General features: G+C 34.8%; 1 protein-coding gene across 2 annotated transcripts in view; it reads left to right on the plus strand.

Annotated features, from left to right (window-relative positions):
* RAD17 (RAD17 checkpoint clamp loader component) overlaps window positions 1–17782 on the plus strand; it is a 33952-nt gene that overhangs the window by 7004 nt on the left and 9166 nt on the right. For both annotated transcript variants that reach the window (XM_086362069.1, XM_086362068.1), the window contains exons 5-15: window positions 3449–3605; window positions 5007–5143; window positions 5639–5691; window positions 5780–5905; window positions 5994–6063; window positions 11162–11270; window positions 13103–13288; window positions 13599–13684; window positions 13802–13948; window positions 15152–15301; window positions 17470–17590. In XM_086362069.1, the coding sequence (XP_086218195.1) occupies window positions 3449–3605; window positions 5007–5143; window positions 5639–5691; window positions 5780–5905; window positions 5994–6063; window positions 11162–11270; window positions 13103–13288; window positions 13599–13684; window positions 13802–13948; window positions 15152–15301; window positions 17470–17590 (1342 nt within the window). The remainder of the gene's footprint in view (window positions 1–3448; window positions 3606–5006; window positions 5144–5638; window positions 5692–5779; window positions 5906–5993; window positions 6064–11161; window positions 11271–13102; window positions 13289–13598; window positions 13685–13801; window positions 13949–15151; window positions 15302–17469; window positions 17591–17782) is intronic.

Raw genomic sequence — 17782 nt, forward strand, 5'->3', positions numbered from 1 at the left:
TTTCTCATTGTGTTGTTTGGTCATCTCAACTAAATAGTCTTTATTTTTCAGTGACCACTGTGTTTTATCACTTAACAGTACCTTTTTTTTTTTTTTTTTTTAGTATAAGCATTATTGTGTCTTAAACCTACACAAGTGTTAACACAAGTGTTATTGTTATTGTTTTACCAGTAGGATGACTTAGCTGTGTGTGCATGCATATAGGTATTAGCGAAAGTATTTCCTCTACAGTTTGAAAAGCTTCTTCCCTCTAGGAAGTTGTACTTTAACCAGCCATATACTCTTTATTATACAAAACTTTCAATGTCAGTAATTATAAGACATTTTGACTTTAAAAATCCTGGATAATTTCTAGATTTCTGTATGGAAAAGCTAAAAAATTGTTTTTTCACTGAGTTTAATTTTGGAGGCCAACTTCTTTCCTTCAAAATATAGTAAATCTATTACAGTGTAAGCATTGGGGGGATTAAAAAAATATTTAGTGTTCCAATAGGAGACTAGCTCCCAATTCTGTTGCTAGAAGCAAAACCTGGTGTGGCTGTATCATGTGTCAGAAAACATATGCAACTTTGTTCCATAAGAAAAATGCAAGGCTGCCTGTGTTTGAGCTTCCTCTTCTTTTGAAAAGAAGTAGTTTCCTTAGAAGTAATCAGTTCTCATTAACAGCATTAGTTATGTTCTGTTAAAGTCCCTGCAAGCAAAGAATTAGCAAGTCCTGAACCATTGCTCCTATGGGAAATGCAAGATTGGTTCCTTCAAAACCTAATGATGAAAGAAAACGAAAAACCTAATGTTGCTCTGGTCACATTTTCATCACTTCCCCATCAATACATAACCTTGTTTTGTATGTTTCTGTGTAAAGATACCTTATTTATTTCAGTTCAATTCAGTCACTCAGTCGTGTCCGACTCTTTGCGACCCCATGAATCACAGCACGCCAGGCCTCCCTGTCCATCACCGACTCCCGGAGTTTACTCAAACTCATGTCCATTGTGTCAGTGATGCCATCCAACCATCTCATCCTGTGTCGTCCCCTTCTCCTCCTGCCCTCAATCTTTCCCAGCATCAGGGTCTTTTCCAATGAGTCAGCTCTTCACATCAGATGACCAAAGTATTGGAGTTTCAGCTTCAGCATCAGTCCTTTCAATGAACACATAGGACTGATCTCCTTTAGGATGGATGGTTGGATGGACTGGTTGGATCTCCTTGCAGTCCAAGGGACTCTCAGGAGTCTTCTCCAACACCACAGTTCAAAAGCATCAGTTCTTCGGCGCTCAGTTTTCTTTACAATCCAGCTCTCACATCCATACATGACCACTGGAAAATTTTATTTATTTACTTATTTTTTGGCGTGTGGGATCTTAGTTCCCTGCCCAGGGATCCAACCAGCATCCATCCCCCTGCAGTGGATACACAGAGTCTTATCTACTCGACTGCCAGGGAAGTCCTCAAGATACCTTATTTAATATGTATTATTAGATCATTAACATTAAACTCATGGCCTGTAGAACTATCACTCATAAGGTCTTCCATTTTAAAAAATAGAACAGGGGAATCCCCTGGTGGTCCACTAAGTTAAGACTTAGTGTTTTCACTGCCAGTGTCCAGGTTCAGTCACTGGTGGGGAAACTAAAATTCAATAAGCTGCATGGCATGGCAAAAAAAAAATAGAATTAAATAAAATGAATAGTGTAACTGGCTCTTCTCTGGGTACAAGTACACATGCCCTTGTTCACCATAGTTAATAAAGGTAAACAAGCAAGCAAGGATCACAGCCCACCGTTACATGTGGGATATCTTCCCCTGATAATTTTTCAGTTTTAAACTTTTAAAACTTTTTTTTCAATGTGTGAGGAAATGTTACTGAGACCTATAACCTTTAGTCTGTCTTTAGAGTCCTGTCTCTGGTAAATACATTTCTTAGTATACATTTCTTAAAAAACCTGATATCCAAACTGAGGTCATTCCATAAGAATATTATACTTGTATAATATTGAACTATATAATCCAAAGAGAGGTTGATATTAAGATTGAATTTTCTGAGTTCAGGTAACCTCTAAAAATACTTGTATCAGACATGACCTCTTTAATCTAGCTGAAGGTGTTTTAATTTGGCTGCTGAATAGTCCTTGGGAGGAACATAGTGCAAGAATTGTGGATACAGTCACCATTTAGGACAGTATGGAGATGGCTTAAAAATTTAGGAATAAAACTACTGTTGTTCAGTTGCTCAGTCGTGTCCAACTCTACCATATGACCATATGGTTTTATGGTCATATGGTACCATAAAACTACCATATGACCCAACAGTCCCACTACTAGGCATATACCCTGAGAAAACCATAATTGAGAAAGACACATGTACCCCATTGTTCATCACAGCACTATTTACAATAGCTATGACATAGAAGCAGCCCAGATGGCCATTGACAGATGAATGGATAAAGAAGCTGTGGAACATATATAAAGTGGACTATTAGTTCAGTTCAGTCGCTCAGTCATGTCCGACTCTTTGCAACCCCATGAATCGCAGCACACCAGGCCTCCCTGTCCATCACCAACTCCCGGAGTTCACTCAAACTCACGTCCGTCGAGTTGGTGATGCCATCCAGCCATCTCATCCTCTGTCGTCCCCTTTTCCTCCTGCCCCCAATCCCTCCCAGCATCAGAGTCTTTTCCAATGAGTCAGCTCTTCGCATGAGGTGGCATTCCTTCCAACTCAGCCATAAAAACGGATGTGTTTGAATCATTCCTATTCTCATGAGGTGAATGAACTAGAGCCTATTATACACAGTGAAGTAAGTCAGAGAAAAATACCACATGGTAATGCGTGTTTATAGAATCTAGAGAGACGGTACTGATGGACCTATCTGAGGGACAGCAGTGGAGATGCAAACAGAACAAACTTGTGAGCACAGCAGGGGAAGAAGAACATGGGGCTAATTGAGAGAATAGCATTGAAATATAAACAGTACCACACATAAAATCAGATAGCCAGTGGAAATTTGCTCTGCGGCATAAGGAGTTCAAATCCCGTGCTCTGAAACAACCTAGACGGATAGAAGGTGCTGGGAGGTGGGAGGGAGGTGCAACAGGGAGGGGGCATGTGTGTACCTATGGCTGATTCACATCATATATGGCAGAAACCAACAGAATATTGTCAAGCAATTGTCCTCTAATTTAAAAAAATTTTTATAAAGATACTAAGAAAAAATGGAAGTCCCCCCGCCCCCCAAAAATTGAATGAGAAATTATCAGAAGCTGTGCTTAGAAGTTCAGGAAATAAGATACTTTTATCTATAGCTGGTTTAGTCCAGCTAACATTGTGCAATTAATTCTGCTTTTATGACTAAATATTTCTAGAGATAATATTTAAGAAGAATATTAAAACAATATTCTAACATTCCAATGATTTTGATTTTTTATTGATGTTTATATTTGGTTTTAGGGTGGATCTATTTTATTAATAACAGGACCTCCTGGATGTGGAAAAACAACAACTATAAAAATACTAGCAAAAGAGCATGGTATTCAAGTACAAGAGTGGATTAATCCAGTTTTACCAGAATTCCAAAAAGATGATTTCAAGGAGATATTGAATCCTGGTAAGGTTTGTTGTGAAGGTAGTGGAAATAGTGGGAAAGTCTGTGTTTACAGAAGATTTGAAACAAGCCCCTCAGACCCTACTTGGATATGTTTTTGAGAGGAAGGTATGTATTGCGGCTCCTGTACTTGATCGGCATCTGCCCACTACCAGCTGCTTCACAGTCAGAGGAGCAATCACATGAAACTTTATGGGTGCATTTAGGTTCAGAGAGAAGTAACTTTAGGAGAAGGAAGGAGAGGGTCCCTCCAATAAAAGAGGTGGTGCTCAGTCGCCCAGTCACGTCTGACTCAGTGCAACCCCATGGACTGTAGCCCGCCAGGCTCCTCTGTCCATGGGGATTCTCCAGATAAGAATACTGGAATGGGTTGCCATGTTGTCCTCCAGGGGCTCTTCCTGACCCAGGGATTGAACCCAGGTCTCCTGCATTGCAGGCAGATTCTTCACCATCTAAGCCACCAGGGAAAATACTGTGTAATGTAATATAATGTAATACAACTTCACATATATGCTTATAAACTCCAGCATGATCATTTTTAACTTGCATAGCTTTCCTATTGCTGCTTTAGAGTAACTAGGCTAGGCATATACAAATCACCTAGGCCATTTTGAAGTGCAAGAGTTTCTGTAGAAGGACAATTATATTAGTATTTTAATGTGGGGTATTCTTTAAAATGCTATTTTTAGGTTCTGTACCATCTGTGCATATGCATACTCTTTTGCTGCTACTCCTGTAATTCTTACTACTTTCTAGTAGTAATGTTACTTTTGACAATCTGAAAGTCTTTATTTACAATCTTCTGCATAAAATATTACTTCTTGTAGTCCTAATAAGTTTACTAATCAGTCATTCTGTTTTTGTCATTAAAACTTATTAAGGTAAAACTTACTGAAAATAGCTCATTTATGATCACACACTTACTGGGAGAGTCTTCATTGTGTAGACAAAGTCATAAATATTTGTACCACTTTTATGATTTTTATACTAACAGCTGTGTTCTGAAATCAAGTTAACTCCATATTACATTTCTTGGTACAGAAGCATTATAGTGTTATTCATAGTGAGTTTGTCTTTTGAAATGAATATTCTGTTTTAAATTTGAACAGTTTTAAATTAAAAAACAGTCTACAGTATTGTGTGCTACTTTATCTTTATGTATATGTAAATATATTTAGTAATATTCATGTATGTTATGTACTGCTGCTGCTAAGTCGCTTCAGTCGTGTCCGACTCTGTGCGACCCCATGGACTGCAGCCTACCAGGCTCCTCCATCCGTGGGATTTTCCAGGCAAGAGTACCGGAGTGGGTTGCCATTGCCTTCTCCGATGTTATGTACATATATGTAATATTGATATATACATAGTTTGTGGAAAGTAAGTGTTAAGTATGTTTCTTTTCAGAATCAAGCTTCCATATATTTCCCTACCAGTCTCAGATAGCAGTTTTTAAAGAGTTTCTACTAAGAGCAACAAAATATAACCAACTACAAATGCTTGGAGATGATCTGAGAACTGATAAGAAGATAATTCTAGTTGAAGTAAGGATAACTTTTGAGATTCTGCTGTAACTATTGAATAAACAATTGCAAGATATATCTTATGTGAGAGTGACATTAACTCTGTCCATGGTACTAGTAGTGGTAAAATATAAAGTCTTTGTGTAATAGAATAAACTTGCATTAAACTTGGATAGAGTAACTATAGGTTGCATGTGTATATATATTATAGGTTAGTGAACTTTAAAAATTTAATGGCCTAAATGTAGAGAGGCAAAAAAATAATTGGAAAATGATGTCTTAGAATATTATAACTTGCAGTGACCTGAAGAAATTTGATCTGAAAGTTCCATAGACGCTTATTACTATTAGGGAATCAGCTAGTTGTTTTCAGCTAGTTGATGTTTAATTTCTACAGAAGTTCTGATTATAGTACATTGAATACATAACATTTTTCCCATTTTGGTAAATATAAGTCTGAAAATAAATTTACATGGGAATAAAACTGAGCTAGTGTTTATCCTTTGTTTTTGGTAGGACTTACCTAACCAGTTTTATCGGGATTCTCATACTTTACATGAAGTTTTGAGGTGAGTTTCAGTGAAGTCTTCTAAAACTCCAAATTAAATGACAGGCGGTTTAAATTTCAGCCTTGCTTGCTATCTTTTGTTATTTTAGGAAGTATGTGCAGATTGGTCGGTGTCCTCTAATATTTATAATCTCTGACAGTCTCAGTGGAGATAATAGTCAAAGGTTACTGTTTCCCAAAGAAATTCAAGAAGAGTGTGCTATTTCAAATATTAGGTAAGAATGAAATTTCTGCTTAAAATTTCACATACATACTGTATTTTTAATCACATAACCTCTGTCTTTCTTTATAAAACTTTGACAGTTTCAACCCTGTGGCACCAACAATTATGATGAAGTTTCTTAATCGAATAGTGACAGTAGAAGCTAATAAGGTAAGTTTCTTAAGAACTGATTTTTTTGAACTTTACATTGTCATTATAGAAAGCCAAACTTAAGTGGTATTATATAAACTTGAGGAATTAGAGACATGAATTATCTCAGTTTTTAAAATTAAAAAAATTTAATTATACTCCTAAAGCATGTCGAAAATGTAGGAAAGACTGATTTTAAAAACCCTTAACCTGGACTTTGCAGGCAGTGCAGTGGTTAAGACTCCATCCTTCCACTGCAGGGACTGCAGGTTTGATCCCTGGTTGGGGAACCAAGATCTTACATACCATGCAGTGTGGCCAAAAAATAAAAAATTTAAACATCCTTAACCTTTAATTTTCCTTTGCTTGGCTTAGTGTTCTAATTTGTGTCTATTGTTAAGAAACTATTTCCTGCCATCTTGGTTCATTAATCAGTTATAATCCAACTCTACTTTTGTCCTGTGTCACTTTTCAAAGATTTAATAATTTTTTAAAATTATGGTAAAAAATACATCATAAGATTTACCATCTTAGACTTTTTTTTCCAGCTTTATTGAGATATAACTGACATATAACGTCATGTAAGTTTAAAGTGTATGACACATTGACTTGATAAAACTTACATAATGTAAAATGATCGCCACCATAGCATTTTCTAATACCTCCATCATGTCACTTAAATTACCTTTTCTTTTTTGTGATGAGAACACTTAAGATTTTTTTCTCTTAGCAACTTTCAAATATATAATATACACAGTACTACTAACTGTATTTTATATTTGAAATATCTTAACCATTTTTAGCCATCCAGTTCAGTAGTGTTGAGTATACTATCATTGTTCTGAAATAGCTGTTACATTTAATGCATCGTTTTTTTTTTAATCTTTCAAATCAAGATGGTGTTAAAGTTAAATTGGTAAAACTTCTTCTCTCAGCAGCATGGTTCTAGGTGGACCACCTGCTATCAATCAACTGGATTTTACATGAAACATAATTTGTTTTGCAATGCTGGATCACAGGAACTGAGGGAAATCTCCAGGGGAGAGGTTATGTTGAGGATTAAACAAAATGGCGCATGTATGTGGAGCACTTAGCTGAATAAATACAACTATTAATAGTGAAACATTAGAAACACAGTGAATCCAGTAATAGAGGGAGCAGCTGCTGTGGTGAACTATTATGTCCTTAATTCATATTTTGAAAATATTTAGTGGTATGGGTGTATGCTAAGTCACCTCAGTTGTGTCCGACTCCTTGTGACCCTATGGATGGTAGCACACAGGCTCCTCTGTCCATGGGATTCTCCAGGCTAAAACGCTGAAGTGTTGCTGTGTCCTCCTCTAGGGGATCTTCCTGACCCAGTGATTGAACCCATGACCCCGTGGAGTTTTTAACCTGCTGAGCTACCAGAGAAGCCCATAGTAAATGTGCTTAACCTTAAATAGTTGACCTGTAAGAATGTTATCTCTTATGTCTCCTGCATTGGCAGGCAGGTTCTTTACCACTAGCGCCACCTGGGAAGTCCCAGTTAGTGATAAAGGGAAATACAGTTTAATGTCAAGTTAAAAATAACAGGATGCAAAGTTACATGATAATGCTAACAATAGAAATGATGTTTCAGCCTTTGATATATGTCAGGCCCTATGCAAGGTATTTTTACATACTTGATCTTATTAAACCCTTACTACAGTTATACAAATTATCTCCATTTTATGGTAAAGAAACTGAACTTTGCAAGGAAATAACTTGAATAATATTCCATGACTATTAAGTGTCAGATGAGTTGGAAGTTTTGTTCTGACTCCAAATTACCGTGCTAAAACGAAACATAGATTTGTTAATCTATGTTAATCTATGACGGCCCAATGCACATATATACATCAACCTATATATACTAAAAGAAATCACATAAAAATGCTAAGTGGGATTCTGGGTGGTTGAATTACTTACAATTTTTTTCTACATTCTCTACTATAAGCATGATAACTATAAACTATAGTTTTAAATATTTATTAAAAAGTTGGAGAAATAATAAAAAGTCAGCCTCATGTTACTTTATCATGTGACTTACAATTTTTTTAAGACTAAGTCATTAAATTGCAAATGGCATTTACTCTAGCAAGTTGTTTTATACTAGTAAAATAATTACCATAACTTCTTTGTTACGTATTTAATGTGATGTGCTTAGTCACTCAGCCATGTCAGACTCTTTGCCACCCCGTGGACTGCAGCCCACCAGGCTCCTCTGTCTAGTATTCTTCAGGCAAGAATACTAGAGTGGGTTGCCATGCCCCCCTCCATAGGACCTTCCCAACCCAGGGATCGAACCCAGGTCTCCTGCATTGCAGGCAGATTCTTTACCATCTGAGCCACCAGGGACGCCTAGGAATACTGGAGTGGGTAGCCTGTCCCTTCTCCAGGGAATCTTCTCGGCCCAGCATCAAACTGGAGTCTCCTACATTGCACATGGAGTTTTTACCTGCTGAGCTACCAGGGAAGCCCATAGTAAATGTGCTTTACCTTAAATAGTTGACCTGTAAGAATGTTAGAACTAGTATAGTTTTGAAATCATCATTGATATGTTACATCACAGGAGCAGCAGTAAGCCCAATATTTAAATAAAAATCAAGTGTAAATATAAAATCAAATGTTATGATACTGTCTAGGGTTGCCAAGGATGATAACAATAGTATAAGAAGATTTAAGTGAGTTTAATCTCTTTTATTCCATAGCTTAGTTAATTATCTTAAGAAAGAGTATAGACATCTTATGTGAATGAGTTACAATAAAGAGTGTTGACTATCTTAAGTGTTTAAGTTTAAATAAATGTTTCTGTGTATTTATAGGAAAAAAGATCTTTAGTCTTTTCTGATGTCATTAGGTATATAAAGTGTGGAAGGAACTGCTGATCACACATTTCAGCCACATTTGCTATGTTCTCTGTAGTTAACATCTGTAGTATTTTCTTCAGCTCCAAGAATCATGATTTCAAATTATATTTCCTTGCTGGCAAATTTAAATTTTTTCAAAAACAAGCTACTCCTCCCAAAACAATTTTTAAAGTAAATGTGTTCACAATATAAATGCAGTTAATCTGGAAGCGAAGGCATGAGCAAGAAAATTTTGTGAGTGATAAAGAGAAACTTGGTGTCTAGATATTTGAACATAATATGAGACTGTAGAGAGTACAGCAGTGATATCAGTGTAAGGGTAGACAAATGGAAGAGTAACATGAGAAGGCAGCACAGACTAGATCAGTATGTGTAAATGGAGTTTTTTTAACACAATGAAAGTAGCATTTTACATCATGAGGGAAAGAGAATAGACTGTTAATGGTTAATAAGTGGTATCGGAACAATTGCATATTCAAACAGAAGAACATAAGATTGTCTCTTTCGTTCATACTATGCAGAAAAATAATTTAAACCTTGATTTAAAATTTAAATACAAAAATTAGAAGAGTATTAGGAAAAAAATACTTTGAGTTGGGGGAAAGTCTTCCTAAACAAACAAAAAAAACCTGAGAGCCATGGATTTACTTCAAAAAAATGGGAAACTTAGGAAATAACAGAAGACATGGTAAACAAAGATAAAAGACAAACATGGGAATGAAAGACAAATGGATAGTAAACATGAGAGGTATTCAGGCCTGCTAGTAATCAGAGAAAAAGATTGATAAACAGCGTTGCCAAAGATAAGGAAAAATGGACACTCTCACCTACCATTGCTGGGAAAAATAAAACTGGTAAATGTTACAGACACTTTGCACGACACTCTACAGAAGTATTCATGCATGTTGGCAAAGGTATATACAGTTGACTCTTGAACTACATGGGTCCACATATATATGCATTTTTTTCAGTAAATACTACAGTACTACATGATCCATGATTGGTTGAATCCAAAGAATCAGAACTACAGCTGCAGAGGGTCAACTATAAGTTATACTTGGATTTTTATCTCTGAGAGAGGCTCCTGTCACTAACCCCACACTATACAAGGATCAACTATATATATAGTATGTGTGTATCTATATATATATAGAGAGAGAGGTCTGGAATGGTTGGAAAAAAATGGAAACGTAAATATCCCTTCATTGACAGAAGTATTAGTTTAATTACTGTATAACCATAATTTTTTTTAATTATATAGATTTAAAGGAACTAACATAGATCATAAAGAATGGAATAATACATATGATCCCCACTTGTGTTTAAAAAACTAGCTCTTTGTATATACTTATAGATACTATATATACTTACAGATGTATGAGCACAAAAAATGGTCTGGAAAGGTTCCTACCAAAATGTTAGCAGTTGTGACAAAGTTGGAATCGTGGAGACTAAAAGTATACTAACTTGCATAAAGAACTTTTAAGACAGCTTTCATTATTAATACAGTTAAAAATATATTGAAAATCATAGCACAGTACTGTTTTTCTGTTTTAAGCAATTTTTACAGGACCTGAAATGGGTTCACCTTTGAGCAATCACATGAATCCAGCTAAAGTCATATTGTCGGTAAACTATTTAAGAATTTCTGAAGGGAAAAGAGAGGATAAATTTCTCTTGCGTTACACTTGATCTACCAAGGATGTGAAATGTGATATATCATATACCTTAAATAACTATGAAGTTTAGGGTTTAAATATGAGTTGATGCAGTTGTGGTTTTTTAATACTCAACAGACTATACTAATATGGTGAAGACTCCAGTGTAGGGATTTTCATATAAGTTTCAAATTTTCTTGTGTATTTAGTTTTATTGCATTGTATTATATTTTGAGGTCTCTCTCTGTGCATATATGTATATGTGTGTATCTATACATTTGTATATGTGTGTGTGTGTATATATATATATATATATATATAGTGAGAGAACTTCAAAATATTATATAGCCTAGTCCAAGTAAAAAAGTAAAACTGTTTTATAATCTTGATTATTTACTTTAAGGGGTCATTGACACTTGTACCTTCATAAGCAGACTATTTAACATGTAGGCTTTTTGGCATGCAAATTTGAAAGATTCTAATATACTTCCATTAAGTTTAGAAAATAGAGAGTTTTGGTTTTTGTTTTAGAAAACATATATTTTTAAAATTTTAATTGTTTCATTTTAGAATGGAGGAAAAATTGTCCCTGATAAAACTTCTCTAGAGTTTCTCTGTCAAGGATGCTCTGGTGATATCAGAAGTGCAATAAATAGCCTCCAGTTTTCTTCCTCAACAGGTAATTGGTAAAGATACACTCATAATATTAATTAGGTGACTAACTTTTTCTTGTTCATGAAATGAAATTAAATTAAACATACTTTAACTTGAAATTGATATATACCCACTTATATTTTTTATTGAGACAAAATAATAAAATTATGTATGTATGTGTACATAGACACACCCCTATGAACGTGTCACCATATATATTTGTATATCTGAGGTAAAACTTATTTACATAGTTTGCCACTTTACCTTTCAAAGTTAATTTGGAATGAGACTTTCTGGGAAAAAATTGTGGCTCTGCCACTTTTTAGTGACTTAATCGTGCAAGTTACTTAGTCTTTCCATGCCTTTATTTTTTCACCTCTTATATGAGCACCTGTCTCATCAAGTTATGTGAAGAGTAAGTGAGGTAATACAGAGTGTTTATTCCAGGGCTTGACACATACTGAGTTCTGAAATGGCCAGCTGTTAGAGTTTGATATTGGTTTATATAAGATATGTTTAACAAATATATTTCCACTTATTAAGAAACAAAAGGAGTGCCTAGCCATGCTGAAGTAAAGAGATAGCCCCACTAATGGGAATGAATTAATTTTTATTCTTAATGATCATAATTTACTGCACACAGTCATCATCAGAAAACTTTTAACAGGTGACCTACTCGATGCTTAACATTGAGGGATTGACCTTAAAAAATTAATAGCTCTTTGGTGCTCTCAAAATCCACCTGAAATCTAGTTTCTATCCACAAGTGTAACCTGTTCACTTAGTTTCATCTTTGTTTTTCAAAATAACTGTAAAGAATTAGACATTTTAACTCAACCAAAACCAGAATTCTGCTTCTTCCTATAGAAACATAAATGTAAATTATCCTTAGGTTCACTACTAGAATTAGGAGTGGGCCAGTTTGAGATCCTGACTACCGTTTATAATATTATTGCTCTGAACTCAGAAATTTCAGAAGGAAGAAAATAATAATTTTGGGGTGGGTTAGAAACTATATTAGCAGTTGTATGTTTTTTCATCTAATTCTCAGACCAGCCTAATGAGATAGTACTACAATTGAAAACCCAGATTCTGTGTTTCTGCTCTTCCAGGCTGGTTTTCTAAAATCATGCATTCTGAATTTTCAAAAGTAGATTTCCCAGTGAAATATGAACATGGGCATATTCAGAAGTTGGAGACTGCCCAAATCAGTAAAGAAGTAATATAGAGTCATTGTTAAGCAGGGTTTGCAGAACCAGACTGCCCAGATTCAAATCACTTGCTAGCTGATGACCTTAGCCATTTACTTAACCTCTTTATGTCTCATTTCTTTACTCTGTATAGTAATCGTTCTTCCTTCATAGTTATTGTGAGGACTGAATTGGTTAGTACATACCATGCACCAAGAATAGTACCTTGCCTTTGTGAGAAACCAAGGTAATATAACTATATTAGTATGTCATTGTGTATGTGAAAATTTGAAAGGTGTCAAGTCATATTTTATTTATTTTTATTGTTGCAGTGTTTATTATGTATTTGACACACATACACAAAACTTAAGGAGAAAAATGAATTGTATAGATCAAGCTTACTTGTGTAAATAGTTCTGGTGGGACTACATAATTTCAGTCACTGAAGATTAAATCTAGCTCATGACATACTTTCAGATGACATGTTATGTCCTTAGTAGTTTAGTAACTGAAAGAGGGCTCTGATTCAGTTTGTATACCTCATTATTATTTATTAGAAAAGCATTTAAAGTAGAATACTTAGTGTAACTATATCTGAAATGTTCTGTTTTACTTTTCATGTTTTAATTTTATTTTAAATATTGTTTCTTTGGTGTATATTATTTAGGAAAGAACAATTTACGGCCAAGGAAAAAAGGAATGTCTTCCTTAAAATCAGATGTTGTGCTGTCAAAATCAAAACGAAGACAAAAAACTGATAGGATATTTGAAAATCAGGAGGTTCAAGCTATTGGTGGCAAAGATGTTTCCCTCTTTCTCTTCAGAGCTTTGGGGAAAATACTATATTGTAAACGTAAGAAAACATTATTCATTTTTTAAAAATATCTTATTATCTTACAATTAAAATTTAAAAACCCCATTTTTCAGAATGTCATACATTAGGTTCAGTTTCAAGAAAGAGCTAAGATAGGTCAGATACTCTTTGGCACGACGTAAGGAAGACATAGCAGGAAAATGTACTTAGAGTATTTTTGGATTATAAGTGGAATTAAACATAAAAATCAACTATTAAAAAAAAATCACCTGTTGAAAAATTTTCAAATGAGAGGTGCTATATAAAGATGGTGTTGTTTTTTAATAATCCCAGACGTTTTTTTTTGTAGGCACACCTGTAACAGAAGTAGACTCACCTCGATTACCTTCTCATTTATCAGAGTATGACCGGGATACACTGCTTGTTCAGCCTGAGGTAAAGTCTTTAATAATACCTAGTACTATTTACACAATACATGCTATTTACATTTGTGTCCATATAAATTTAACCAGTGAATTTTTACTAAAATTATATATGCTTTATTTTTTATAGGAAGTAGTAGAAATGTCACACATGCCAGGAGAGTTATTTAATTTATATCTTCACCAGAACTATGTAGATTTCTTCACAGAAGTGGATGATCTTGTGAGAGCCAGTGAATTTCTGAGTTTTGCGGATATCCTCAGTGGTGACTGGAATGTAAGACTTAAGTGTTTGGTTTATGACTATTTCCTCAGAACTGAGAAAGAAAGTTTACTTTTATTCATACTTACGTGACATTATTTTAATTAACTTTTTAATAACTATGACAAAATTAATTTCATGCAACCAGTGTTCGCAGTGAAACTTCTGCAGTGAATCTGCTTTTTCTATGTTAATGTAGCACTAATTTTTTCTAAAGTTATTTTGTAATAATAAAACTAATACATAGTTGGAAAACTTGACAAATTGAAAAGTAGATTGAAGGGAAGGAATGTGCTACTTTCTTTTCATTTTTTCTTTTGGCCATACCATGTGACATGTGGGGTCTTAGTTCCCTGACCAGGGAATGCCCTGTACTACTTTCTGTGCTTTCTGAGTTTTTAAATTTATTTATTTAAAATTTGAAATTATTCATTATAAAGCTTGTAATTTTTCTTAATATTTTAACTTTGCTCTGACTGGTATAGTAGTCACTAGATACACATGGCTATTTAAGTGAAATTAAAAATTCAGTTCCCTGGTCATGCTAGCCATATTTCCAGCATTTAAACATTTATGATACAGTTTCTGTTATATACTTAGAGTTTCACTATTTAGTAGTTGCATTTGCTTAATTATTTTATATTGCTTTTTTTATTTTGAAATTTTATAACTCTACTGACAAATAGAATATACAATGACTATCTGAACACCTTTAACTTTTGTTCATCAGTTTTCACATTTTTCCACATTTGCTTAGTCTGTATTTTTACACACTTGTTTTGGCTGAATACTTGGAAAGTAATTGGAGCATCACAGCACTTACTTAAGCATGGATAAGGACACTGCTCTATTACAACCACAATAGCATTATCACACCTAAAGAGAATTAATATAATCAGTATGTATTATAATTAACATAAATTCAGTAAGGATACTATCCTCCTTCTTGCTTCCCAGTTACTTCAAAAATGTATTTAAAGTTATCCCTACCACCCCGTCTGATACACAGTTAATAGTCGCACATAGCATTTGGTGGCTATGTCTCCGCTGAATTTTCTTCAGATAATTTTGTGGCATTATTATGTTTAGGGCTATGGTGAATGTGAAAAAAATGACTATGTAGTAAATAAATACGGTTAGCCTTTTTGGGGAGTCAGTAGTACCAATAAGTACTATCTTACAAATCTCTTATTTTCTTTATTTTTTATTCTTTTTTAGACACGCTCTTCACTCAGGGAATATAGTACATCTATAGCTACGAGAGGTGTCATACATTCCAACAAATCCCGAGGATTTGCTCATTGCCAAGGAGGGGGATCAAGTTTTCGACCCTTGCACAAACCCCAGTGGTTTCTAATAAATAAAAAGGTAAAAAAGAGAATGGTACATTTTCAATAAGTGAACTCCTTATGGTGTGTGAATTATATCCCAATAAATCTATTTTTTTTATTTAAGAGAAAAATGATCTTTCATTCTTAATAAGAAATAGTGGCTAAGGCTTTTAGTTTTCTTAGCATTATGATAAAACATTAAAAGGACAGTCTTCTTAAATGCTTTTTTAAAGAAAAAGCACTCAAAATTTGAAAGCATATGCCTGTTTTATTGGAATCAAAGTATACAGGCCTGCTTTGTTTCATTGCACTTTTTTAAAGTGCTTTGCAGATAATGCGTTTCTTACAAATCGAAGGTTTGTGGCAGTCCTGCATCACGCAAGTCTGTCAGAACTATTTTCCCAACAGCACTGCTTACTCTGTGTCATACTTTTATACAATATTTCAAACTCTTCACCAGCAAAAAAAAAATCATGACTGGATGAAGGCTCAGGTGATGGTTAGCATATTTTAAGCAATGAATTTTTTAATTAGTGGGCTTTCCAGGTGGCTCAGTGGTAAAGAATCCACCTGCTAAGCAGGAGACATGGGTTCAATCCCTAGGTAGGGAAGATCTTCTGGAGAAGGAAATGGCAACCCACTCCAGTATTCTTACCTGAGAAATCCCATCAACAGAGGAGCCTGGTGGGCTACAGTCCTTAGGGTCACAAAGAATTGGACAAAACTTAACGACTAAACAGCAGCAGAAATTTTTCATTAAACTATGTTGCACGCTTTAATAGACTATAGTCTAATGTGAGCATAACTTTTATATGCACTGGAAAACCACAGCATTTGTGTGACTTGCTTTATTGTGATATTCACTTGATTGAAGTGGTCTAAAACTGAACCCACAATACTCTGAGGTATGCCTGTAGTTATATTTTTGTTTCAGTTGAAAATAAATCCTGGCTTTACCTCTAACCATCTGGACAAGTTATTTCACCTAGTATGCCTCTAGATTCTGATTCCACAGCTATAAATGTATAGGACTGGATTATTTAGAAGTCAAAAACAGGTGGCTCACAATTTGAATACAACACACAACACAAATAGATTTTTTTTAATGAATTGCCCATGTTTAAAAACTAGTTTAATAGTTAAAACTCAGATAAGAAATTCTGGCCTCAGAATTTCTTGAGTGTCCTGGGGAAAAAAAAAAAAAGAGGGCAACACTGGTCCATATTTTACATGGCTGTAATTGGCTCAAGCCAAGTATAACCTGCCCCTTGGTGGCGGGAGTGATGGGTGCCGCTGTCCCCAGATATTCTGCTGCACTGATTTCTATTACCTGCTTGACCTCCTGTAGCATCTGACTTTGTGACCCCTGAACTAGGTCATCTCTAAGATGTCTTCCAGTTCTAAATTCATGTAGCTAAAATATGAAAGTATCATTCATTACTTGAGAAAAATCTTCCAGTGGATTTCTTGGAGCAACTGTAAGCAATTTATGTCCCTTATCGACTTGCTTTGCTCTTTATAGCATGTGTATTAATTTTTCATTTGTTACATATAAGTGATCTACAACCGTGGGCTTCTGAAACGCTAGAGATTATATTTCTCTTGCCATCACCATAACACTGCACCTCTCTTAACTGAAGAAAATACATTCTTTTATTGAGAAACAGTATCTTCACATAATTGGTGTATGTGTATGCTCATAAACAGAAATCCTTTAATTTTTTTAAGGACCTTCTACCTAAGGTGTTGTTCTTTCTGCTATTATATCAAATGTGAATTAGTTGCACAGATAAAGTGCTTTGTTAGATAATACTAGGACTTACTAGAAAAGACCCTGATGCTGGGAAAGACAGGGCAGGAGGAGGAGGAGACAGAGGATGAGATGCTTGGATGGCATCACCTACTCAATGGCCATGAGTTTGAGCAAACTCCGGGAGACAGCAAAGCACAAGGAAACCTGGGGTGCTGCAGTCCATGAGGTCTCAGAGTCAGACACGACTTAGCAGTTGAACAACAAGAACAGGACAGTTAGAAAGGACTAATCAAGCTGCTTGATGCGGCCAGAAAAGAAGACTGATGAGATAAACTTCTAAAGTATCTAGTGTAGAAACCCACACATATTGTGACATAATAAACTTATGTGTAGGAATAAATATCCATATTTAAATTTTTATTTTTCATTTCACCTTTTTTTCCTCTCTACAGTATCGGGAAAATTGCCTGGCAGCAAAAGCACTTTTTTCTGATTTCTGCTTACCAGCCTTGTGCCTCCAGACTCAGCTATTGCCATACCTCACTTTGCTAACCATTCCAATGAGAAATCAAGGTAATATACATGGGTTTTTATTATTCCCAAGAAGTAGTGTTTTATAACATTATATTTTTGTGCATCAAGTCATTTCTGTGTACCACTGACACTCAGTTTTTTCCCCGTTGTTTTTTGAATCAGAATTAATACTGCTTTTTGATAAAAAAAAGAAGTATATAAAGTAAAAATCGAAAGTCCTCTATAAACCAT

This window comes from Bos grunniens, chromosome 20 (assembly GCF_055505025.1).
Source record: "Bos grunniens cultivar Pamir isolate PY7600 chromosome 20, Bosgru_T2T1.0, whole genome shotgun sequence".
NCBI classification, from domain to species: Eukaryota; Metazoa; Chordata; class Mammalia; order Artiodactyla; family Bovidae; genus Bos; species Bos grunniens.